Source organism: Cavia porcellus, unplaced genomic scaffold (assembly GCF_034190915.1).
Source record: "Cavia porcellus strain 051 isolate PalLab524CR breed Dunkin Hartley unplaced genomic scaffold, mCavPor4.1 scaffold_26, whole genome shotgun sequence".
NCBI classification, from domain to species: domain Eukaryota; kingdom Metazoa; phylum Chordata; class Mammalia; order Rodentia; family Caviidae; genus Cavia; species Cavia porcellus.
This window is the reverse complement of record NW_026947509.1, coordinates 10,246,959-10,271,245: the sequence shown is the minus strand read 5'-3', so window position 1 is coordinate 10,271,245 and position 24,287 is coordinate 10,246,959. Positions and strand designations below refer to the sequence as shown.

At 43.5% G+C, this 24,287-nt stretch overlaps 1 protein-coding gene across 3 annotated transcripts in view; it reads left to right on the top strand.

The window, feature by feature from the left end:
* The window catches only part of Kctd3 (potassium channel tetramerization domain containing 3), a 41,511-nt gene that overhangs the window by 8,425 nt on the left and 8,799 nt on the right, over positions 1-24,287 (top strand). Inside the window, exons 5-13 of one of the 3 annotated variants that reach the window (XM_063236709.1) lie at positions 1,734-1,792; positions 2,060-2,140; positions 2,936-3,076; positions 3,473-3,563; positions 5,977-6,167; positions 9,929-10,044; positions 18,259-18,346; positions 18,473-18,589; positions 20,611-20,781. In XM_063236709.1, coding sequence (XP_063092779.1) covers positions 1,734-1,792; positions 2,060-2,140; positions 2,936-3,076; positions 3,473-3,563; positions 5,977-6,167; positions 9,929-10,044; positions 18,259-18,346; positions 18,473-18,589; positions 20,611-20,781 — 1,055 coding nt within the window. Of the gene's footprint in view, positions 1-1,733; positions 1,793-2,059; positions 2,141-2,935; positions 3,077-3,469; positions 3,564-5,976; positions 6,168-9,928; positions 10,045-18,258; positions 18,347-18,472; positions 18,590-20,610; positions 20,782-24,287 lie in introns of all 3 variants that reach the window. The other 2 variants (XM_063236708.1, XM_063236710.1) reach the window with 2 other exon arrangements.

Here is a 24,287-nt window from a genome sequence, read left to right as displayed (position 1 = left end):
CTTCTAAACCCGTGGCCTCACCAGGTTGCACAGCACCTTCTTAGATACAGTGAATGGGACCAGCAGCTTAGGGTTGGGCTGTGGCCCTGCTCGTGGTTCTGGCTCAGCTGACCGCTCCAGTGTTCTTCACTGCGTCTGTGCATGCAGGTGTCACTGCGTCCCCGCCTTGCCTACCACGGCACTTACCGGAGCTACTCCTTTTCTAGTTTTCTACCTTCCGGGAGACTTTTAGATTGAAGAGGGCACTGTTCATTCTCACCACGTAGCACTGCGCTTACTGCGTTTTGGAAGTGTGAGTGTGTGTGCGTGTGTGTATAAAGGAATAACTGAACTATTTCACTTTGCCATATTTACTTACAGTTTGTGTTCTTCTGTAGGAGCTATGATTTGTATTGTATTTTTTATTTCATATACTTTTGACAAGCTTCCATTAAAGATCCTTTAATATATTTTTAGTTTCAACTTTTAAAAATTTGTTTATTTTAGGTGCTTCTCTGTAATTCTGATTTTTGGCTTATATGTTCAGTAGAGGGATCCCCTTGAGGACTAAGATTTAGTTTTCTGCTGTGTTCTTTGTTGTATTATCGTGCTTAAAACAGTATGTGTAACATACACTAAATAGCTACTTATTAAAAGAATAAGAGAGGTTGGGCTTTCTGGTTTTGGTCCAAGATTGGTTGGAGGTGGGAAGTAGATTGTTAATTCTTGAGAAAGATTATTTTTACCCATCTCATTTGATAAGTCCAAGTGTACAACTGGTCGGTGACCTTGTGACTCAGCCACAGTTACATTAACCATGAAGCAGAACTGAGGTAATTGTGTATAATTACTGGCTACTTTTCTTAATGTAATGACTCCCTGTAATGACTTCCTGTTTTAAGGAAGCTTAGCAAGTTTAAATTTTGTGGTACTTTATATAGAAGGATGAGAAGGCATTTAGAAAAAGAAAAGCCCATATACCTGTGTTCTAACTCTGTTAATTACATACCGTGTCACACTGTGTCATGATAACCGCAGTTGGTAGCGGAGTTCCACAGGAACTGTCATTCTGTGTCCTGGAGCCCCTCGTAATTAGCCACACTGCTCTACTGCTAACACAGGCGCTTGTGGCGGCAGAAAGTCTAAAAACAATGTAGAACAATTTAATACCACAGTTGGGTGTGTTTCTTAAAGCCGAGGAGTGTTCTAAGAGCAAACTGGTGTATGTAGCTTGCTAAAACAAGTCTTTCTTCCCATTTTTTAATTTTCTTTGATTCATTCAAAAAATAATTCATTGTATGACTTTTATAAGCATTGTGCGAGGCACAGTGTGCAAAATTAGATGAAAAATAGGTTGAGTTTATAGGGAGCTTATAAAATGGTGGGGGAGATTATATTTGTATCAAAATAATTATAAAAAGCAGAACATAATTCCATAGAAGAATTCCGTCCTGTTGTTTGTCAGAACTTCTTCATAATTTGTTTGTATTAACCCTCTGCCTTAATCTTTCATTTAATCAATGCACCTATATATGAATATATATATTTTTCAGTGGGCATTAAAGTTATTATTGTTTGCATGCAGTTTTTAATTCAGGTTTTCAAATGATTAAGAGTATTAGAAATATTGGAGGAAAGTTTACAAAGCCTCATGACTGGTTCAGAGCAGAACCTAGTCCTTTTCCTGCTGGCTTCAGATGGTGACCTAAGCGACCAGTGTTAGGAGACTCACACCTTCCTCTGTTCCTTTGTAGGGGAGTAAGCATTAACGTTCTCAGGCATGAAGCAGAGTTTTATGGGATCACGCCACTGGGTATGTGTTCTTCTCTCACGGTTTCGCGCTCACGGTTCTGCTCTGGATACTGAACTTCCCCAGAAGAAATGTGTTTTACATCAGGCCCAGAGTTCTCATAGGAAGTTCAGTGCTTAGTTTTTGGGGATTTTCATGGCAAAAAGACATTAGTTCTTATTTAACTTAAATGTCTTGCTTTTCTTTCCTTACCCTCTTTAACTAGAGAAAATAAAAACAGAGCCCTGTTTTTCTGTCTGAGTTGACAAGCTTGCTTTGCCATGTTCCTAGTGAGACGGCTGCTGCTGTGCGAAGAGCTGGAGCGCTCGTCCTGTGGCAGTGTGCTCTTCCACGGTTATCTGCCCCCGCCAGGTACTGTGGCTTTCACTGTGCTCACTCTTTTAGCAAATTATTTTGCATCTTTAAGCAATTATAAATGGGAAAAACTCTTTCTTGACTCTTGCATTTCTATTCTATAAATCTAGAAATAAGAGCTTCATTTTTGTGAAAAGGTTACATCGTCCTGCATGTTAGAGGGCAGGGGTTTGATGGACCTTTCTCTCAAGGGCCCGGAGGCCTGGAGAGCTGGTGGCGCCCTGTGCCAGCTCCTGAAAAGCAGCCTGCCCCTGGGTCCTGCAGCTTTGCTGCGAGTCTCTGTTTCCCTCAAGGCACTGCTGTCAGAGTTCTTTCCCTGTCACCACAACCTGTGCAGAGGTAGATAGTGTCTCCTCATCCCGCTTCAGTGAGAACACTTCTGTCTGAGCAGCCGCTGAGTAAGATCGCACCTTAGAAAGAGGCTGCTGTGCAGAAGCTGGTTCTGCGCAGCTGGATTAGTGCTTGTGATGACCCGGCTTCGCGCGTAACACTGTGCACAAACTTGGGTGAAACGCAAGGGTCGGTGACCTGCAGCTAGGTGAATCTGAGCATAAGGTGATAAACTGGTGTGTTATACATAGTATGGTTGACCCCAGAAATCTCTTAATTTTATTTTTATTTTGACTTTGTAGGTTTTTAATATAATTAAGGCTATTGGCAGTAAATTGTTGCATAGGAAGATCTTCCTGAGATATACTGCAGTCCTGTTTTTTGTTTCTTAGTTAGAATGTGGTATGTTCATTTCTGGGAGGTTACCTTTGAAATGAATTTGTTGTCTTCTGCTCTTTGTAGGTATCCCTCCTCGTAAAATAAACAACACTGCTAGGTCTTCTGCTGACTCCAGGAACGGTCTGAACTCCATAGAGGGCGAAGCCCGGGGTGGTGGTGCGCAGCCCGTCCTGGCCGCTGCTGGGGAAGAGGCTGGTAGGCGGGGTAAGCAGAGGGCACCGAAGTAGAAAAAGAGAACTGCAGGTGACTTGACTTCTTGGTGCTACTGAGTAATCACTTTTAAATATGTAATTTGTGCCTAGTCTCTTTCTTATTCCAAACTTTTTATATCTTGAAAAGTCTCGTTAAACATTTTTTTATTTAAAATACTATATGCCTTTCTGTTTGCTGTGAGTTGTTAGAACAAGGTCTGACTCATCTGAATTTTATGCTTTGTGGGCCATACAGACAGTGGGAAACTGGGTGGCAGCATGTCAACAAGTGAGTGTTTTCCTGTCTGAGCCAAACTTCCATCAATGCAGGCAGGAGACTACTGGCTTATGGGCCGTAGTTTGCCAGCCATTCTAGAATGGAGAACACTTCTGTTTTTGGAATCAGCAGGGTTTCCTGTGGATCCGAGGAAGGTGCTAATAGTAGCCGGCCATCACAACTGGATCGTGGCTGCATACGCCCACTTTGCTGTGTGCTACAGGTACTGTGGTAATAGTTTTTTTTATTTTAGAGGACAGTCATTAATTGTGATTTTATGCTTTTTGTGAAGAGCCCCAATCTTGTAGTCACTGAATTTTTCTCCTGCATGTTTCACCTACTTCTGTGTTATATGGCTAAGACTTAGTTTGCTTTTACTCTGGCACTTGGTTTGGTAAACATTGCCAGTAGTCTTGACATAGTTGAAATATTTTCCAGATAGCATGAACTATAACAGAACTGACTATTGGTGTTGTAGTTGCTGGGGATTGAACCCAGGGCCTCGCTCCTGATGGCCGAGTGCTCTGTCACTGAGCTACATCTTTAGCTCTGCTTAAAAATTTTACACGGAGGCAAGGTATCTGTGAGTTGGTTGGGCTGGTCTTGAAACTGCAGTCCTCCTGCCTTTACCCCTGAGTGGCTGGGCTTATACCACCACGCCCAGGGAGGACCTCGTAGTATAATTCCTTGCTCCTGTTGAATCTGAGTCATTTAACTGCTAAGTTAAATGATGTTAGGATTATTTATGTAAGCACTGTAATTTTTTATCTTGAATGACTCAGTTGTTTGTACTTTAAAGCATGGCAGAATAAGGACTGTTGGTGATCACTGCCACATTCTTGGGAGTGAAACAGTGAAGCAGGACAGTTGTAGGTGGAAACTAGTATAGCATCTGTCGTACGTGAGACTTGCACATTTGGTTTTACTGAGACCAAAAGAAAAATGAGAATATTGTAGATCAGTGAGCATTTTTTGAAGTGGGGAAAGGGAAAAACCCTTCATTAAATCACAGTATACAGTGAGAAGTGCAGGTGGTAGAGAATGGTGAGACTCACAGAGGGACTGGAGTGTACCAGCTAGAAACGTGATGTCACCGTTTAAATTGCTGGAAAGGTGAAGTGTGTATGAATGTTACCACTGCTGATGTAAGGAAGAAAGCTGCAGTAGGTGAGATGATCACAAATGTGTTTCCCAGTCTACAGACAGATACCATTTTAAAGAATTGGTAATGTTCCAAAGGTTCTACTTTGTGAAAGGCTGTCACCTATTGAGGCCCTTTCTGCCAGTTATCCTAGACTCCTCCTTCACGTGGTGGGTAGGAACAGCCTTTCCCTGTGAGGTGCTTTGTCAGTGTTTTCAGGTTTTGAATGGTACAGACGTGGTTTTGGATGACTGCTACTTGCCAGAGACACGTAACATTGCATGCAAGTGTTGGGTGGCGAATGTAAGGAGAGTGATGTCGCATTTCGTTCTCTGGCCGTGGAGCGCCGCAATCTCCAGGTTCTCTCTGGCTATGGGTGATGCCACAGCGCAGATGCCAGAGCCTCGTGACCGGGGAGGGGCTGGGACTGCAGGTGCCGGCAGTGGCAGTCCACCTGGTGGGGGAGGTGGGGTGGGGCAGCCCTGCAGGTGCCAACGTGCCAGGTTTCCCCACATGGAGCTCAATCACCCAGTGTGGCAGCAGTAAAACGGTTTTAAAGGGAGGAGATCGCACAGTGCAAGTGTTTTCAGAGAATAATCTTAAATTGTTTTTTGTGAAGTTTTTATATTAATAAGTAAAAACTTTAAAACGAGAGTGGTAAAATGAATGCTGCTTGAGTGCTCTTCCTGCAGATGCACCGATTATTTATATCCTTAGGCCTTGTGTCAGTGTCCCCTATTCTTGCTGAGTCTGTGATAATGTCACGGATTGACAGAGCAGCTGTGTGAGACCCTCTAGCAGCTTATATTTTAGATTGGACCATCAATCTCTGAGGAATCTTCTTGTTTGTAGGTGGTGTGGGGCGTAAGAATTTATTTTCTCCAAAGTAGATAGTTGACTGTGTTGTGATCATTTATAATGTAAATCATCCTTTCACTGAGTTTGAAAGCATCAGTTAGCTCATTAAAAACCCATCTGCAGAAAAATGTTTTCAAAGCCATTTTTCTTTAATTATTTTGAAGTATTGGGATCCATGTGGTACTTTCTTAGTTTGCCTCAATAAGTAATCATCTAAAATGATCTACAAAAATCAGTAGATTTCTATGCATGTCATTCTGTTTAGCAGTAATAACCAAAATTACTGGTTAAAAATTGGAAGAAAAAATTCTAAAATTCTGACTTTTGTTGATTACCCATGATGTCAATGATTTTTTTTAGAGACTGTGAACAATATAATCACTTTTTCTAATTTTTAAAGTGACTTGGAGGATTTTCTTAAATTACTCTTTGAAGAAATAAAGAACTTTTGTTTCTAAGTGATTATATGTCCTAGATATGTAAGTATATTTGTGGTAATATTCTGGCTTTGATAATGTATCAAGAAAATTCTACATTTAGTAAATACAAAGGGTTGGTTGTTGCAGTTAATGTTTGTATTTTGTGTGCTGACGTGCAGCCCAGTTGCTGAGTCTGCCTCCCGTTCCTTTCCTAACAGAATCAAAGAATCTTCAGGATGGCAGCAAGTGTTTACGAGCCCATACTTAGATTGGACCATTGAACGCGTGGCCTTGAACGCCAAAGTGGTTGGGGGCCCTCATGGAGACAAAGACAAAATGGTGGCCGTTGCCTCGGAGAGTAGCATCATCCTGTGGAGCATTCAGGATGGAGGCAGTGGCAGTGAGATCGGTAGGAGCCTGCTGGTGTGCACAGCGTTTTACAAACATTGTGAACCAGGTTTGACTTGAGCTGCTGCTGTCCTCCCGAGGTTCAGCAGTGAAAAGAATGCTCAGTGCGAAGGGAATGACCTGGACAGGGGCTCTGGCGGTTGAGAGCAGAGGGGAGCGTCTGAATGCCAGCTTGGTGCACTGAAGCCTGGCTGCAGGGTGAGGGTGTTGTTTTCCAGACCCCCACATACTGGCGGCTGTGCTTCCCAGCCTTTCCCACCGGGCTCGAAGGCCAACTGTGTTCTTACTGAGGTCCTTTTTTCACTTGCATACTGCTCCTTCCGTATTTCTCCCATTTTCTTCTTTCAGACAGATTTTGTTTATGTCTTTAATAATTTTTATTCTTTTTCTACTGTAATCTGCTGTTAATTTCATTTAATAAAGTTTTATTTTTAGCATACAATTACCTTTTGATTCCATTTTAATAGTTCATGTTTATCTGGTGAGGTTTGTCTCATCATAACTTTTTTATTAAATCATAGTAGTAGTTTGCTTGAAATTTTTGTTTGCTAATTCCAGTATCTGGATCATCTCACATTTTTGTTTCGGATCACATTTTCTTCACATTTTTAAAAAGTTGTGATTACTTGTTAGACTTGTGTGGTAGGGTGGAATGAAATATGCTGTTCCTTTAAAGATGGCAGTTTTTGTCTGACAGTTACATTATGGGAGGATCCTCTGGATCTCACTGAGCTTTGTGCAGTGTTTTGTTACGGGGCAAGTTAGCCTCACTGTTCATTTTAGGGCCTGTCTGCTTCCCAGGTGTGAGCTGAATGCCTGAGATGTTCACCAATGGCCTCTTCTTATAGTGAGCTGGTGTTGCCTAATCTGCATATGGGGGCCTCTGGAGTCTCCCCCTGAAACAGGCTCTTTGTCTTAATTCTTAGGGGTTTTCACCCTGACCAGGTAGAGCTCAGCCTCTTCCAGGGCCTTAGGGAAACCCCTGCGCACCTTTTATTCCATCCGTGCTCTAGAGCAGTTTCTTTCTTTGTGGCACCAGACCCCCCACATTCTGACCTCAAATTCTCTGCTTCCTCAGTACAAGGAAACCGGCACTGTTGACTGGGTCTCCCCTGCTGGGATGAAAGTGCCCTGCTGGAAGCCAGGGCAAGGCTTACCGAGTGGAGACCTTCTCCCTCTCACTCCAGAGCCCCCCTGCCTGTTGCCTGCCTGCAGTAATGGCCTGGAGTGTGTTGGCCAGTTTTCTTCTGTCACTGTTTTCCAGGGTGCTGAGTGCTGTTTACCCCATCATAGCTGGCACCTGAGACCTTTGTGAAAACTTCAGAAAACAAGTTTTAGTATTAAAATTTTTAAAATTAAAATACATGAGCAATTACGCAGAAAAGAAACCAGTTGTGATTAAAAAATACCTTATCGGGTTGGTGTTTGTAACACACCAGAGACTGAGAGAAATTCTATTTCTGCTTGGTTTTCAAAGTCTGACACAATGGACAGCTGTGTTATGAGACCACACAGTAGAAATTAGTTCATGTCCTCCAAAGGACACATTTGTTGTTACAGATGTTCTTGGGAAAATGACAACACTGTCCAAAGAAAATGGTTAGTGCTGGTGGATCCGTGATGGAGCTCTCCCGGAGGCTGCAGAAAGCACTGCTGAGCGGTGTTCTAGCCAGAGGGCCCTTCAGACAGGAATCTGCTGTGATTTATTCACTTTTGTCTTCCCTGTGCGGTAGGCAGGAATGTTGAGCCCAAGCCAGAGTGACACTTTAAATTTTGTGAGACCTCTGTGAATGTCTTCCTTGATTTCCCAGAACTTCATCTTTCTCTAGAGTAATCATTGTTAGTTGGTTTTCCTGTTTTTATTTCTGCCCTTCATATGGGCCTTGGGACTGAACATAGTTGGCTTCACATGCACTGAAAAATTGTTCGACCTCAAAGTTAAATTGCCATTATGTGACACTCCCTAGAATTGTGTACAGTGCAAGATATTTGTTTTCTGTTTTGAAGTGGGAGGGTTATTTTATAACCTGTGCTGGGGAAAGGGCTCAGCTGCTTTTGTGTGTTGTGGTTTACATTGCTCTTTTTAGTTTTTAGTTGCCAGGTAAGGCTGATGGGGTCCATGCATGTGTATGTTTCTATTAACATGATTTATATGTATAGTTAGTATCACACATATTCCTAGCAATCCTTACCTGTTTTTTTCTTTCTTCTTCTTTTTTCTTTTCTTCTTTCCAGTATGTCATTTTGTTCCTGCTACATGCCTGTTTCTTTTCAAGATTGGTAAAAAACTTTTAAGATGTTGTGGACTGCCACTAGATGCAGTATAGACCTAAGCAGAAGAGAATTCTTAGCACTGGTACAAAATTCCAAAGAAATTAGAAACTTTTCTAGCTTGTGCTCTTAAGGTACACTGCAGATGAATGTGATTATTTGCCCGTTTCCCCCATGAGTTCTTAAGATCTCATGTACTTTTTTGGTTTTCCTCAGCTAAATGCTGAGAAAATTATTCATATTGACCCACTGACATTATTTGAAATAAAGTGATACTTGAAACAACCCAAAGATCTGTATAAAACAGGGTTTTATAGGTGAGATTTACTTTCCAGCATTATGAGATAAAAAGATACTCTCCTTAAAAAGTGGTTTTCAAATAATGAAGATAGTATTCTGTGTAAGCACAGAATCTGGTTATAGCATGTTTAATATGAAAATACTTCTTGAGACTTTTAGCTTGAACCTTGTTTCGTAGGTAAGGAATAAGAACAGAAGCAGTGGCAAGCAGAGCAGGCTGCCTGGCGGCTGCAGGACAGACCCCTGCTGGGGCACGGACGCTGTCCAGGCAGAGCGTGGGGTTCTCGGGTGTCCCTGTTCTGATGTCACCGTGAGCTGTGTGCTCCTTACGGTGTCCTGAGTCAGCTCCACCTGCCCTGTTGGAGCTCCTGCTCACCTTTTAAATGCCCGACTCAGATGGCTTGTCTTCTAAGGAAGACGGTGGCAAACCTTTTAGCTGTGCCCGTCCACTGCTCTGCATACCACTGTCCCCTGTGTGTCCCTGCCATCTTTTCCCATTATATTGCAATTGATTGTTTGCAATTCTTTTCTCTACTAAGCTGCAAGTCCTAGTCGCAAATTCCAAAGCCTAATATAGTGTATTTAAATAAACTGAAACTGCAATGCTAGAAAACAAGAGATTTAAGATAAACTTCAAATGAAAGACCTGACTATTTGAGTTTACTCTGTGACTTGCTGGGCTTGTTTTGTTTGTTTTTGCTCACTTCTGGATTTATCTGTACATACTGGATAGTCGAGCTTGCCCAGATGATTGTGTCTTCAGATGATTGGTTTCCAAATACAGGTTCACCAGCAAGCACCATTTCCATTCCTATAGGTTTCATTAAGGTGCAGCGGGCTTTCTGACTTGTTGGATCTGGAGTGGATCCCGGGATCCTTTTTATTTCATTTTGTTCATTTTAAACCTGCTAAGTTATTTTCATGGTCAACTGGGATGAGAGCCACAGCTTCAGATCAGAGGTGTCATTTCAGGGGAGGTCCTTGGGGCAGAATCGGTTTGCTTAGGAATTTCATTAGCTGCGCACAAGCCTGCCAGCTTTGTATTCTGGTTCTCACCAAGTCTGGCACTTGATTGTAGAAGTGAGGATAGGTCTAAGTTAGTCACGCTGGGTGTTTAATTCAGGCTTTGAAGGATTGTAAAGAGGCGACTGACTGATGTCCTTGACAGATGTCCTTCTTCTCTTGTTTAAGGAGTCTTCAGCCTTGGTGTCCCAGTAGACGCACTCTTCTTTATTGGGAACCAGTTGGTGGCCACCAGTCACACGGGGAAAGTGGGAGTGTGGAATGCAGTCACGCAGCACTGGCAGGTTAGTTTTACCCCAGTCGTATGAAACGCATAAAACCATTTCTGAAACTTATGCAATTACGTGTCTGCTTTTTCTTTGTGGAACTCACATGCCATTTCTTTTTTTGATTACACAGAATATTGAATAAATTTAGTAGTAGGTTTATTTCTAGACACAAATTTTACCTTTTAAGGAAATTGGTTACGTTGGAAAAGTGAGTAAAATTTTAGGCTGTGGTTCAGCTTTTCTTTATTTTCTTGAAGGAGTTTAATTTCTGTGTGGTAGCATGGGGATCCCCCAGGCAGATGTCATTCATTGAGTGGAAACAGAGCTATAAAATATAGTGCCTGTACAGGGAAGATGGTAAACTAAATATTAGCTCTCAGAATTTGAGAAGAGAAAGGAGCTAAATTTAAAAGTGGTTAATACAGTTAATACTTGATTCTGAAGAAAAAAGACAAATCAAGGGCTCTCAGTAGGAGTCCCTGTCACAGAACAGTGACCCCGCTGGCTGTGGTGCTGGCTGTGGTGCATGGTCGTGAGCCCACTACAGGACTCTTGAAAAGAAGCCAGGGCCTCGCTGATGACAGGGGTTGCAGAGGTGGCAGAAATGCATCTGTCCACAAACCTTTACAGCCTTCTGAACTGGTAGACCTGGGATCTGACGGATGTGGGAAATTGGAGCTGTAGTTTTAGTTTTGACAGCTGAGGAGCTAGTGGAATTTTAAATTGATGGAGAACACAGGAAGAGAAAAAAGTCTAGTAGGTAAGACAGGAATAAATAGATGGATTAAATAGATTTACTTTGGGATTCCTGTGGGCGTCCAGGTGCGGGCGTTCAGTGTACAGCCAAGAGTGCATTTCTGGTTTTAGGGGGGAAAAAAATGCTAGGAATAAGTATTCTAAGACCACATACTTCTGCAGTAACTTAAAAACTAAGAATTGCTGAGAGCGTCCATCAAGAGGGTATACAGACAGAAAGAAAAGCCAAAATTATAACTATCGGCGATTATTAGTATGTAAGGGGCCACAATAGGAGACCAAGAGACAAAAACCACACACGGAATGGTGAAGTGGTGCTGGCTTTCCTAGCACTTCATCATGGGACAACACATGCATTAAGTCACAGGAACTGAAGAATTAAAGGCCTAGAGACAGAACATTCAGTTACCTTTCAAGAAGTCTCTAGAGAGCCGAGATCCAGCATGAGCACTGGAAGACCAAGGCTCCATGCAGGGCATTTGGTGCCCTCGGCCCGGCGTGCAGAGAGCAGTGCTGTGCAAAAGCACCCTGAAGCTGTGAGAGTGGAGATGGTTTCTGGCTGCACGGAAGGCAGCTGTGTGGGATCTCCAGTGTCAGGTGGTGGCCTGCAAGGCGGGAGCCTCTTCCTCCTCTGTGACAAGTGGGAGGGGCGTGAAGGAGGCAGGTTGGGGTGTGTTGTCAGGGGTTGTGGAGATTGTAAGTCAGTTGTCCACTTGCAGTAGCCCTCGGTGACAGAGTTCTCAGAAACAGAAACACGAAAAGAGAGCAAAATTGACCCGATTCAGGTTTAGAATTTTAATAAAATGACTACAGCAAACCAAGGGGGATGAGAAAGTAGAAACTTGGCAAGGTCCTTGAAATTGTGAGATGAGAAGGGGTAGCCCAAAGGGCCAGGTAGGCAAAAGGATGCAGAGATTCCAAGGGAAAGGAGAGGAGCCAGCAGACCGATGGCTGCAAGGAGTGGGAACCGTTGGAAGGAAGGGGGTGTGTCAGAGAGCTTGGAGGATGGAGAGTTGGAGCAGTTCATTGCCAGTTTAAGCCTGCTGACTGCCTGGAAGATGGAAGTGTGGTCAGCCCTCATGTCCATGGCTTTTGCATGCATGGATTTAATCACCCATGAATTGAAAGTATTTACAGAAGAAAAATCACACCTGTTCTCAACATATATGGGATGTGATTAAAATGTACTGAACAGGCTGGGAATATAGTTCAGCAGCACTGCAACCTGCCTGGCAGGTGCAGAGGCCTGAGTTGTATTCCTGGTACCAGAAAACAAGTAATTAAAATGTACTACACGGTGAATGTTTACACTTAAAAAGAAAAACTAAAATTCTAGCCATTATTCCCCTCCCAGTACTTCCCATTTTGAACATACCTGTCCCATTGTTCTTGGCACCTGTGTAAGCAGTTGTGAAAGTCCTCTGTGAATCTCAAAAATGTGGTGAATGACAGGCTCATAAAATCATTGTGAGTCTCATACGCTGTAACTTCGGGCTCTTCTGTCCAGTCAGAAACCATGAAAGGTAAGGGTTTTGAATTAGTTTAGGACATCGAGACAGCCAAAAATACAGTGCATGAAACCTTGAGAGCTGTGTGGGAAAGGGGCAGGGAGATGGGGTGCGTGTGCGCCTGTGAGGTGGTGGTGCTCTGAGGGTTCCTGGCAGCGTCCTACCGTGTGGTCATACATGTTTTAGAATTTAACCATTCTCTTTGTCTTCTGATTGCCTCATACAGGCTTTTTCCACAAGCGATAGTTTTACTGTTTACGAAGCGCTTGGGTACTATAATTCAGAGATGATTTGCAGTATCTGAGAGAATGTATAGATTATACATAAATACCATCCTATTTTGTACTTGAGATCTGAGGGTTTTGGTATCCTGAGGGCCTTGATGCCAGTCTGTTATGGATACTAATGAATGACAGTACCTGCAGTGGGGTAAGGGAACTGGAGGGGACATTTATTGTGTAGCTTTGCAGGCTAGGCTGTCCAGTGTGTAGTAGAGCTGGACGGAAGGGCATTGCCCAGGTGCTGAGCTGCTCCGCCACGGTGGTGGGTTGGTCAGCAGGCAGCAGCCAGGCAGGGCTGGGCCATGGTGCGAGGAGATTGGATTGTGGAGGAGCTTTCTTCTTCTTAGGACTCTGAGATACCAGGAAGATGGGGTTTTCATATTAGAGAAATTTCGCTCTGGAAAAACTCGGTTTCCTTTCCTGTGAAGATATAGAAGTCACATTTGTGGGAAAAAATATTAGCTAGAATGGGCCTTCCATTCAGGCATAACGGAAAGCTTTATAATGGTTGTCATAAAACTGTTGGCCAGGAGACATGGGAAGGGACTATCTGTTGAGCTGAATCTAAAATTTAGAAGTCAATCAGAAGGACTCATTAGCTGTGAGATTTCTATAAAGCGAAATGTGAGTTCTATCGATTTATGGAAGTTTTGCTTTTATGGGTGTACTTTGCTAGTTATGTCAAGTCTGAAAATACAGTGTCTACCATAAAAATGCTAATACGGTTTTGGTTACTGAGTGAACATGCTTTTTGTTACCTGTTGTGTTTTCAAAAGTATGTATGGAAGTTTTAATGTCGTGTCTTCAAAGTAGGTATTTTGTCTTAAGTTTTAATATATACTTCCTTATTTCTTGCTTGGTGTATGAATGACTTCAAAACCGTGTCTGACAAAGTAGATTTGGTGACCTTCCAGGAAGTTGAGCATTAGTGCAGCAAACCAGCGCAATACCAGCCACTGGATTTCACTGTGGTGCCTCACAGGAGGTGCTGTATAAAGGGATCTCTGCTTCGGTCTGCAGGCTCGGCAGCCCGGCCCCAGGGCTGGGGTGGCGCTGGGTAAATGGGTCCTGACTGAGTTTTTAGCAACAGAAAGTACTGGAAGCCCTTGCAGTTCTTTATGTATAATCAAGATGGATTGAAGTATTTGAGTAAGAGAGGGTTTGTATATGTGTACATTTACACAGAGAGGGTGTTTATAAGTGTTCAAAGCCTTTATGAACTCTTGTTTATAATAACTTCTCATCAAGAAAGCCTCAATAAATATTAATAACACTTTAAATCAAAAAACCTAATGGAAGTGAAAGAAATTTTAAAGAAATAGTTTAGTTTTTGTTCCCTTTTTATACTCCTTTTCACATACAAGGCACACTTGAATGTCTTAAAAAGAAATCCCTTTGTGTTGTCAGATAGTAACATTCACTAAATGGCGTAGCAGACTAGTAGCTTTGAGTATAAATTTAGGTTTGTCTTAGAGTCAGATTGCCCATGTGCAGCCCTCATGTAAAGAGCCCATTTCACAGGGCGTGGTTTTGGAAGTGCCGGAAGGCCACATGTGTGCTTCACTTACTGAAGAGTCACTGAGCTCTCCTAGTGCTCGTTCTGAGGCCTGGAGAAATGCAGCCAAAGCCACTGTCTCAGGGACAGCCTTGCCAGTGGAGGCCAAGTTCAGGAGGAAACTTGGACCTGACCCAGGGTTCCGAGAGGCTCTCCGTGGTCTGCAGGTTGGGCACCTCTGTAGTTCACTAACCATTGTTCTCAGTGTAGTACTTGGGAGTTCACAGTGAGGTTGGTCATGCTGACTGATGGCAGTCTCTCCCTGTTTGCATGTAGAAGTACTGGGTACTTTAGAGTACATAGCTGTACTAAATGATTTTAACTTATTGTTTGTACTAATGTGTCATTTATCAAGATAAAGCCTCTAGGTCCTGCCTGGGACTTTAGCTGAAACCAGGAAGTGTGGCTTCATGGAAAGTGGAAATCGAGCCTTTTGCTAAAATTGAAGCTTTAAAGATCTGCTTCAGTCCCTGAGAAGGAGACAGGAATTTTTTTCAGATAATCTTGGAGATAGCAAGTATGACAAAATAGGCATGTGGATCCCTGGAGTGGGATAGAGGAAGGAGAAACAGCCTCAGGCACATGCAACTATTTGACCTTTACTCAGGGTCCAGAAACCTGTTCTGGAGGAAAGATAGCCCCTTTAATAATAAATGGCGCTGGGAAAATGGGGTATCCATGCACCGAGGACTGAGTCTAGACCCGTCTCTCACATGTACTAAATTAAAGGCAAAGTGGGCCAAAGTTCTACATGTTAAAACACAAGCACTTAGCCTGCCAGGAGATAAAATAGGTAAAACTAGAAGATGTAGACATAGGGAAGCACAGAATCTCGGTGGCATAAAAAGTAATGCACGAACCAACGAATGGCGTCATAGCGAATCAAAAAGATTTGTACAGCAAAGGAAACGACCCATAGTGAAGAGACTGCCTGCAGAAGAGGGGGAGATTTTCTGTAGTACTGAGTCATACACAGGAGCTGAAGTATTTGCATGGTTTGTTTTATATGAGAAACTCAAGTAAATAGATAAGCATACATGAGAGAGAGCACGCCAAGTAGAGATGAGATAAATAGGAAATAAAGAGATCTTCAGATAGATGGGGGAACAAGAAAAGAAGGGATAGAAAAAAATGCAGGGAAGAGGTGACAAAAATAGAACTTCCTCAAATGAGAAGGGGGCCAAGAGTAGGAAGGAGCATGGAGAGAGAGGAAGAAAGGTAGAGATAAAGAAAAAAGAGAGGTAAGATGTGTTTGTATATGCACCAACTCCCCAAGGTAATTGCCATCCTGATACACTGCTCACGTGTACTAACAAAGCAGGAATCATGTATATGTTAGGAACTTTAAAACTTATCGGTGTTCCAGGTGTTACATGTTCAGAAAAAAGGAAGCAGTTAATGCATCAAGTCGTAAGAATAAAGCTGCTATTTCTAAAAAGAACAGTTTGTGATCTAGGAATGTGGTGGTGCAGGTTGAAACCTTCTGTGAGAAATCGGGAGCACTGAATACGTGCACAGAAGCACGGAGGTGACCTCTGGTGTGGAGCTCCAGTCTGCCGGGCTCATCATGACTGTTGGTGTTGCTGGATGCACGATGAAACCAAACCAGGCGCTTTGCGGAGTGGCTCATTGGACATCCATGAGGAGTCATTTGGACTGAAAACGACCTGACTGTCCCCAGATTTTCTCAGATGTAAAAGCAAATAAGGAGAGTTATCAAGTGTAAAAAATACAAATATTTATGTCTTTAAAACTGGATAACAAATAATGGAAAGGTACTATAAATTTCCAAAATTATTAATGAGAAAGAGAGTGCGAGGATAGACTAAAACTAATTTGAAAACAGGAAAATAGTGTGCTAGAAATTAAAAGGCCATTGGAAATGAAAATTCAGACCAAAGCAAACTCAGTGAATTGCACAAAAGTATAGCTGGAAGACCTGGAAGCGGGACGTCTGGGAGGCTGAGAGGAGGAGTGTGAATTTGAGCCAGCTTGGACCCCTTGGTGAGAGCTTGTCTTAAAGGAAGCCCAGGAGGGCCACATCCCTAGCCCAGCATGGAAGAGGCCGTGCCGGCAGAGCCAGGAACTCCGTCAGGTCTTCTCTGCTCCTGTGTGCCTCTCTCTGCTCTTCTGCCTGCGCCTAGGGACAGACAGAAGGAAGGCGGACACGGCGGAGGGCTGCAGGGAAGAAGCAGAAAGCTCTGCTGCTCAGCGCTCGTCCACCAGAGAGTAGTCGCTGCCAGGCTTTTCCTGGATGAGTCTGGGGAGCTGCAGCTGCTGCAGGCCTTTCAGTGACTGCTGCATCCAGAGTCCGAGGATGGGGACGCTCTGCCTGCTGGGCGGCCTCTCTTAGTGCTGTAGCTGTGGCCAAGCGGTTGCAGCCGTGCGGCGGGGAGGAGCGCGGTCTGTGGTGTGTGAAGCCATCTCCCTTCCATTCTGTGGAGTTGCTGGCCGCTGGAAAGTGCGGTGTTCACCTGCAGCAGCGTCCTGGCATCGCCGTGGCTTAGGGTGAGGTGACAAGGTGGTGTGGGAATGTCTGCAGCATGGTTAGGGACTGCAGCTTTCTGGGAAGCTGCTGCCTGAGACACAGGAGTCAGTATTTCCACACTGTAGTGCTTTCTTTGGCTTTAATCCTTTTTTGGTCAGACATTTACTTTCTCCCTTCTCTGTTTGGTTGATGTGTTAGTCACTTTCCTTATTGAGACCCAACCCCCACAGCTCACAGGAAGCCAGGTTTGTGTTGTTCCGAAGTCGCTGCCTTTGGGGCAAAACCGGTTGCAGGAGGGCTTAGGTCTGAAAAGCCTCTAGCTCACCACCAGGCCCAGGAAGCAGAGAGGGAAAAGGGAGGACCCAGGGAGGGAGATTCAGCCTTCTGCCTTCTACAGCCAGGGTGCTGCCATCACCCCTCTCCCACCACAGGTCCGAGCAGTTTGAGGCTCTTCCTTGGTTGAAACCCTGACGGTTCACTTGCACTTTGAGTCCCCTCCTGCTCTTAGAACCTTGCTTGCCCTTTGCTCTTTCACCAGTTTTGAGAGGACCACTCTCTCCTCTGATTGTACTGCACATCCTGTTCTAGCACACCTGACGGCAATTGTCTTACTTTTCTTTCTCCTCGCAAGTTCACGAGCTCTTGAAGGATCCCACACCCCTTCCTGCTCTTCCGTGTTGTCCTCTTGGCTCATATCTGTCGCGTAGAGGCATATGCTAAACCGCTCATACTAAGAGTTTACCCTTTCATAGAAAATAGAGACACAGGCTAAACAGATCATGTTTAGAGTTTACCCTTTCATAGAAAACCAAAAATGACAAAAACTCCATAATAATTTTGAATTTTAAATTATTGGAAGTCTCTTTGACTTTTGTATCTAAAACTTAGCTTCATTTCATGTAAATATCATCAGTGATGTTTCGTGTGTCTCTAGCTTGGTTGTAAAGACAGGGTTCATTTCTAAAACACTTTTTAGAAGAGTCTAGAATCTTATTGCTGGCGTATGTTGTGTTTTGTTTGGTAGTAAACCTCAAGTCCTTTTCTTTTTCTCTTAGCACATAAACTGGGATTTTTAAGTTTGTAAACTAGGTTTATTTGAAAGAACTTAATTCTGGGACTTGGAAAAACAGACATGCATCCTAGAAAGCAGATCAAAGTTGTAATAAGGAGAATGAAAATAGGAAACAGCACTGCCTTTTCAAAGCTACTGCAATTAATTGCCCAGGGGTTAACTACTGTCTGGATCGCTTTCTCTGTTTACTGGTTCTGTGTCACTTTGGGCAAGTGGTATTTAATCTTCCTGGAGAAAAGAAAGGGAGGAAAGTGCATTCTCACTTGGACTTCCAGGTCCAGTGGGCTGTAAGCTGGTGATCGCGTGCAGGAGGAGAAACTCGCTCATCAGGAGCAAAGTGGTGCTGTGAGAAAAGTGTCTTACAGCTCTGTAAGGGGAAACTGTGTTGGCCACTGTTAGAGATGCTGGCATCTGTGCCCGTGCACCCACGTGTGCTTAAATAAAGCTCATTTTCAGTGCCATGCCAAAGCTGGGTGTGGGGCTCTTTTATCAGAAGAGTCAGAGTTGGGAGGTGACAGAAACCAGAGCTTGTAATTCCTTCCTAACGTCTAATCATCTCACTGCATCAGGTTCAGGATGTTGTCCCCATAACTAGTTACGACACCGCGGGGTCCTTTCTCCTCCTGGGATGTAACAACGGATCAATATATTACATAGGTAAGTGTACACGTGCTTAAAAGGCACTTGTTTAAATGGTTTTAAAAATGAAAAGAAATGAGCTTTTTTTAGTTTAAAATTAACGTATTATTATTTTAATCCTGTTTAAACATTTTTATTTTTTAGATATGCAGAAATTCCCTTTGCGCATGAAGGATAATGATCTTCTTGTTACAGAACTCTATCATGATCCTTCCAATGATGCTATTACTGCTCTGAGCGTTTACCTCACACCCAAAACAAGTTAGTACACTGCCGGTTATTACAAGTTCTTAACATTCTTTGAAGGATGTATTTTTATCCATGAGTTTACTCTGTGGCTGGATAAAGCTGGTGCAGTCCACTCTGAGAACTGAGTACTAACAGAGATGAAAAATACATAGATAGTCGTATAGCAGGTAAAACGTGACCAGGAAATGAACAACTTTCAGGTAGAAAGTTGGAACTTTCCCCCTTTGAATTGTATGTGCTAACCCATTCCTGCTAGCATGGGTGACTACCCTGTGGGGGGCTTGTGCCACCTGGTACCACTGCCCCTTGCTGCCCAATGGAATGGTCAGTCCTGCATGACCACTAGGGCTCCAGAGCCCAGCAGCGAGACATACAGATTACAGCCCTGTCTGGAGCGTGTTGAACTATATCATAATAATTGAAGTTAGAAAAAACAAACACTTTTATGTGGAATAATTGATTTAACTTCAGCATTGGCAACTTTTTAAACCAAGAAGTAAACTTCTTATGACGTATGTGTATTTGACAGTAAGGTTACCTTCCATGAGAATTTCTCTTTTTTCTTTTTCCTCTTCTCTGAGGTGCTGGGAATTAGACCCAGACCCTGGTGCATGTTAGACACAGGCTCTACTGTTGAGCCGAGTTCCCAGTCCCCTTGAGAATCCGACATTTAAATTGAAGAAGAAAACATTTGATTTGGAAGTTCAGGGTATACCGCTTCCATTGCCCTTTTGAGGCCATCGTGGTGGAATCCACGGACTAGAGCTGCAAAGTGGTAAGCAGGAAAAGATCAGCTTAAGGGAAAACGTAAGACTACTGTAATGGAGAGAGGGTAAAGAAAAGCCGTACGGTGGGGAGTAACGACACGTTTGGCTGTGTTACTTGGACAGCCACTCGTTTAATTGACTCTGTTAAAGGGAATCATAATCCTTAGGATGAAGGAGGTGTTTTGCTATGTGCACATGTATTGGGTTGAAATTTAAACTGTTTTGCTCTAGCACAAGTCACGAGCTGTGGGTTGCTGCCCAAGTATCTTGTTTTGTTAATGGTTTCCTGGATTGTCTTTGACTGCTTTTATGCCACAGTTAGGAAGGTGAGAGAGGGCGACAGACAGCGGGTCCCGCAGAGTTTGTTCCTTTAACAGAAAATTTGCTGGAAGATGGGGTATAGGTTTTTGGCTTTTGTTTTCTCCAGTATAATTTAGATGTGGACATAAAACTGGTCGAGTTGTAGAAATCAGAGCACTGCTGTGTCTGGGCAGGAGACGTAGAGCACCAGCGTGGAGCCGCCCTTCGGGCTAGGGAGGGTTTCCGACGGGGCGCTCTTCCCCCTTTGATTTGTGTGTGTTAGGTGAGGCAAAAAGGAGAGCTGGTAAAGCTGGCTGGTTCTCTGCGAGCTTTTAAGCATGTACACTGATCTCTAGCCCATCTTTAAATTTGTTAATGGGATCTGTCAGAAGAGGCAGCGCAGGAACGGAAGTGTGGTGGAGGCCGAGAAGTGAAGTGGGTGTTTATTATGTTGTCTGCTGTTCTGAACCTGTTCGAAGTGCATGAGGCTTGATGATGAGGGGTGAGTCAGTGTTGGAGCCAAGGCAAATTGGATGGCCACTCTAGACTGGCAGTTACGTGCGGTGGTGCTTAAGTGTTCTGTGCTAGTTCTGTGTCAGGTGTAGCACGGAAGATAACATGAACTCCTGAAACGTGTATCGTGCACCTACCATGCCTCGGCACTTAGAGACGCAGAAAGAAGACTGCTTAGTCTGCCACTGAAGGATGGGAGTAAAAAGACGTGGACATAATAAGTCCACGGTGGACACAGGGGCTGGGGGAACATTTTATCTTGGAGGGGTAAGAAGAGATTCCTCTCAAAGATGCAGTGATTTTAAGATGGGCAGGGAGGCCTCCAGACTTCCTTGCTGAGTGGATTTAGGCATTGGCTCCTGCTCCGCCCTGTATTACAGAAAAGCTCTCCAGCAGCAGCTCCCTGTCTGTCACTACCTGGGAGGATCCCACTTTGCACTCTTGCTTCTGTAGGTGTCAGCGGGAACTGGATCGAGATCGCCTATGGTACGAGCTCTGGAGCAGTGCGAGTGATTGTGCAGCACCCGGAGACGGTGGGGTCAGGCCCTCAGCTCTTCCAGACCTTCACAGTTCACCGAAGCCCTGTGACAAAGATCATGCTGTCGGAGAAGCACCTGGTATCAGGTAACCTGGTGCCGCTGGTGTGGCAGGAGGTCCTCATGGAGCACTTGGTTGTGCGTGTTATTTACAAGCTGAAAGAATGTGAGAGTGGCTGGAAGTGGTGATGCACACCAGGAATCCCAGCACTTGGGAGGGTGAGGCAGGAGGATAGCTGTGAGTTCAGGGCCAGCCTGGGCTAGATGGTGAGACCCTGTATCCAAAAAAACCCCGAAAAACAAAGAATGCAAGCGTGGTGCTACATGTGAGAAAAATATATGAAAAGAAATAAAAGTACTTTTTAATTTTGTTTCTCAAGATGGGGTCTTGCTGTATAGTTCAGACTGGCCTTGAACTCACTATGTAGCCCAGGCTGGCCTTGAACTTATGTTGGTCCTCCTGACTCTGTCTCCCAAGTGCTAAGATTACAGGCATGTGCCACCACACCCAGCAAGAAATTTTCTAAGTTTGAATTTTGATATAAATGTGATTATTATAAGGATTAATGCTAGAGTTGTAGGTCTAAAGACTTTGATATTCCATCATCTTATAAATTAGTAGGATAGATAAGATTTTTTGAAGATAACACTTGTTTGCAATTCCTTATAATCATATAAAACTGGAAAACTTCAGGTATTAGTGAATTCCGTAAGAATTTGAGTACTGAATTTGTATTTTGATGAGTGTCACTTTCTGACTCCAGAGTAAAAGTCCGTTGAAGAACTTCATGTTGAGAATGGGTGATTTCTGAAAGGCTTTGTGAAAACTGAGTTGTGTAACTAGGTTTGTCAGTAGAGGTTGTTTCTTAGAGGAGTCTTCCTCTTCCCATGTATCCCTCTCCTAGGGCAGTTCTGGCCCACTGTGAAATCTTTATAAGCGGCATGCGCCTGCATTGGGCTTGTTTACTGGGATGGAAACTTTCCTGCTTGGGAAATCACAGCCTCTTCCTTATCTCAAGGTTGATCCCAGTGGACATCAGTGGTTCTTCATCCTGCCTGGCTCAGACATGCTTTTTGGGAGTCACGGGATGGGACAGAAGCAGCCATGGGCTGTTGCCTTGCTGCAAAGATTAGCATCAGTGCCTCAGTCAGCTTTATTTACATTGCTTAAAGCCAGCTCTGCACGTATCCTTCATGGAGAGAGGGCCCACCTTAGCCAAAGTGGAGATAATCGCCCTTTGTTCAAGGAGAGCCGGCAGCTGGGCCTCCACCCCAGTGGTTGCTGAGTGCTGGCTTACTGCAGGGTGCTTTGAAAGGCACTCTGTGCCTCCCCTGGTGATAGGAACAGCAGTTACCCTCCCTGTGCCAGGAACCTCCAAACTTCTCCTTCACCTGACTATTTAGAGAGTTGCAAGCCTGTGTGTCTGCTGTCTGTGTCTGTGGTTGGGTTAGTAGGACTGTGCCACTGAACTTGGACAAAAGCAGCATTTAGTGTCGTTGCTGACTTGGAAGGCATCTGCTCACATGGGCTGGGACAGCAGAACCTCCCCTTGATTCTTCCCTTCACTCTCACGTGCAGACAGTCCGCTGCAGATCCTGCGGGCTGCTGCATGTGACCGGGTCCCGGGCCATTGCTTTGGTTGTTGCATCCAGTGGTTCAGTCCCTCTCCCAGGTCAGTAATTGTCAACTCTTGTCTGTACCTTGCCTGTCTCTGTACTCTGCACATCAGCCACAAATGTCTCATAGAAATGCAGTGTAGGTGTGATTTCCAGTGGTTTCCTATTGTACTTAAAATAAACTTAATTTTCGGCATCATTCTTTCTCTTCTAGATTCTGTGTATTTCCAGCTCTCTTCCTCACCCTCCACCCCTTTGCTCTTGCTTGTGACCTATTGGTTTTGTTTTTTAAAAATACCTTAGAACTGTGCTTGTCCTTTTTGTTTGAAATGTGTCACTTAGACTCCTGTTGGCTGCCAGCATGTCATTCGGGCCCCATTTCAAATGTACCCTCATTGGCCGTCGGTGTGAGCAGCAAACACCTGCCCGGCAGTGCCTTTATCAAGCGATAGCTGGTGTGCTTTCTTCTTGGACTTCTCACTTGACTGTCTGTTAGCTGTGGACCATCCATCTCCTCTTACAGAGGAGAAGTTGTGCACCTACAGCACTTTGGTTCTGCTGTTGGTCTTGGCACTTAGCGTAGTTCTTGGCACATAAAACGTGCTGAACAAGTGCCGTATGGTTTAAATGACAGCACGGGCTCCTTCTGGCAGCATGTGTATTACATGACTGTGCTTAGAGATCACACTCATTGCTGTTATTCTGGCTGTACTGCTGGTGTAGGATGCAGTGCCAAAGAAGTTAGTAGAATTTGTATTTTAACGTGAAACATTCGTGTAGGTTTGAAGTTTAAATAAAGATGATGAAGAAAAAAGTTCTGTTTAGCTGGGCATGGAGGTACATGCCTGTCACCCCAGTCTGTGAGTCTGAGGCAGGCGGGAAGATCACAATTTCAGTGCCAGGCTCTGTAGTGAGACTTCGTCTCAAGAAAGAAAAGAAAAATGTACGTTTTAACCAAAGGTCTGGAGCACTTTACATATGCTTAGCTATGGTAGTCTGCCACCTAGTGGACATCAGCATAAATGTAAGCACATTGGTTTTTCTTCCGGTGTGTTCTAATGCTTGAAAGCAAAAATTTTGTTTAATACTTATACCAAGAATTATTATTACAAATACCTAGTTAAATCAGCCAAAATTATTTAAGTTATTTTTCTAAATCCTAGTAAAGTTAAGAGTGAAATCAGGAAATTATCTCCTGTGATTTCATATCCTGAAACTAAAAATGTCACTTTTGTTAGAAAATTGACATTCTGAGAATGGAGAATTTTATTTCATAAGAATAAAACATTTACAGATGTTGCTATTTTCCAAAAGTAAAATTCTTACAAGGTTTGGTTTAAAATATGTAATTGATACTTTACCAGTAGAAAATTGCTATGTGTGCCTAGAAATGGTTTTGGATACATTATTAATGTTTACTGGTGGCTCTTTGTTAATAATAACAGATTTTCTGAAATTACTGTAAACAATACATTAGTTTTTTTAAATTAAGACATGCCAAAAAGTATAGCTCTTGGATTAGTGATACCGTTTTTTATTTTTACCTTTAATGGAATACATATTTGGATAAATACATAAAGGTGGGTGGTTAGGAGGAATCTCCTTACACAACCATTTACAGTATTTTCACTCAAAAAAGGAATAAAATAGATCGTGCTTCTTAATGCAGACATTCTTACTTTATATAAAAGGAATGCTCAGCTCCAGCACAGAGTCTTAACGTTCCTTAATGTGACCTCAGGTGGTCAATAAGCAGCTGGTTCCTACCAAATACTTGACAGATGTCACTTGTGACAGCAATTGTTCAGTAACTGCTGAACTTGAGTGACATAAGTGGTTTCTGTGACTGGAAAAATAAAGTAGGAAACCACTTACCGTATGGTTCCCCACAGACCTTGTCTCTTACATAGTTCTTAAACTGTCTCTGTATTTATACCTTACGGTCTGTTTTTATAAAGGTCCTAGAAATGTGTTCAT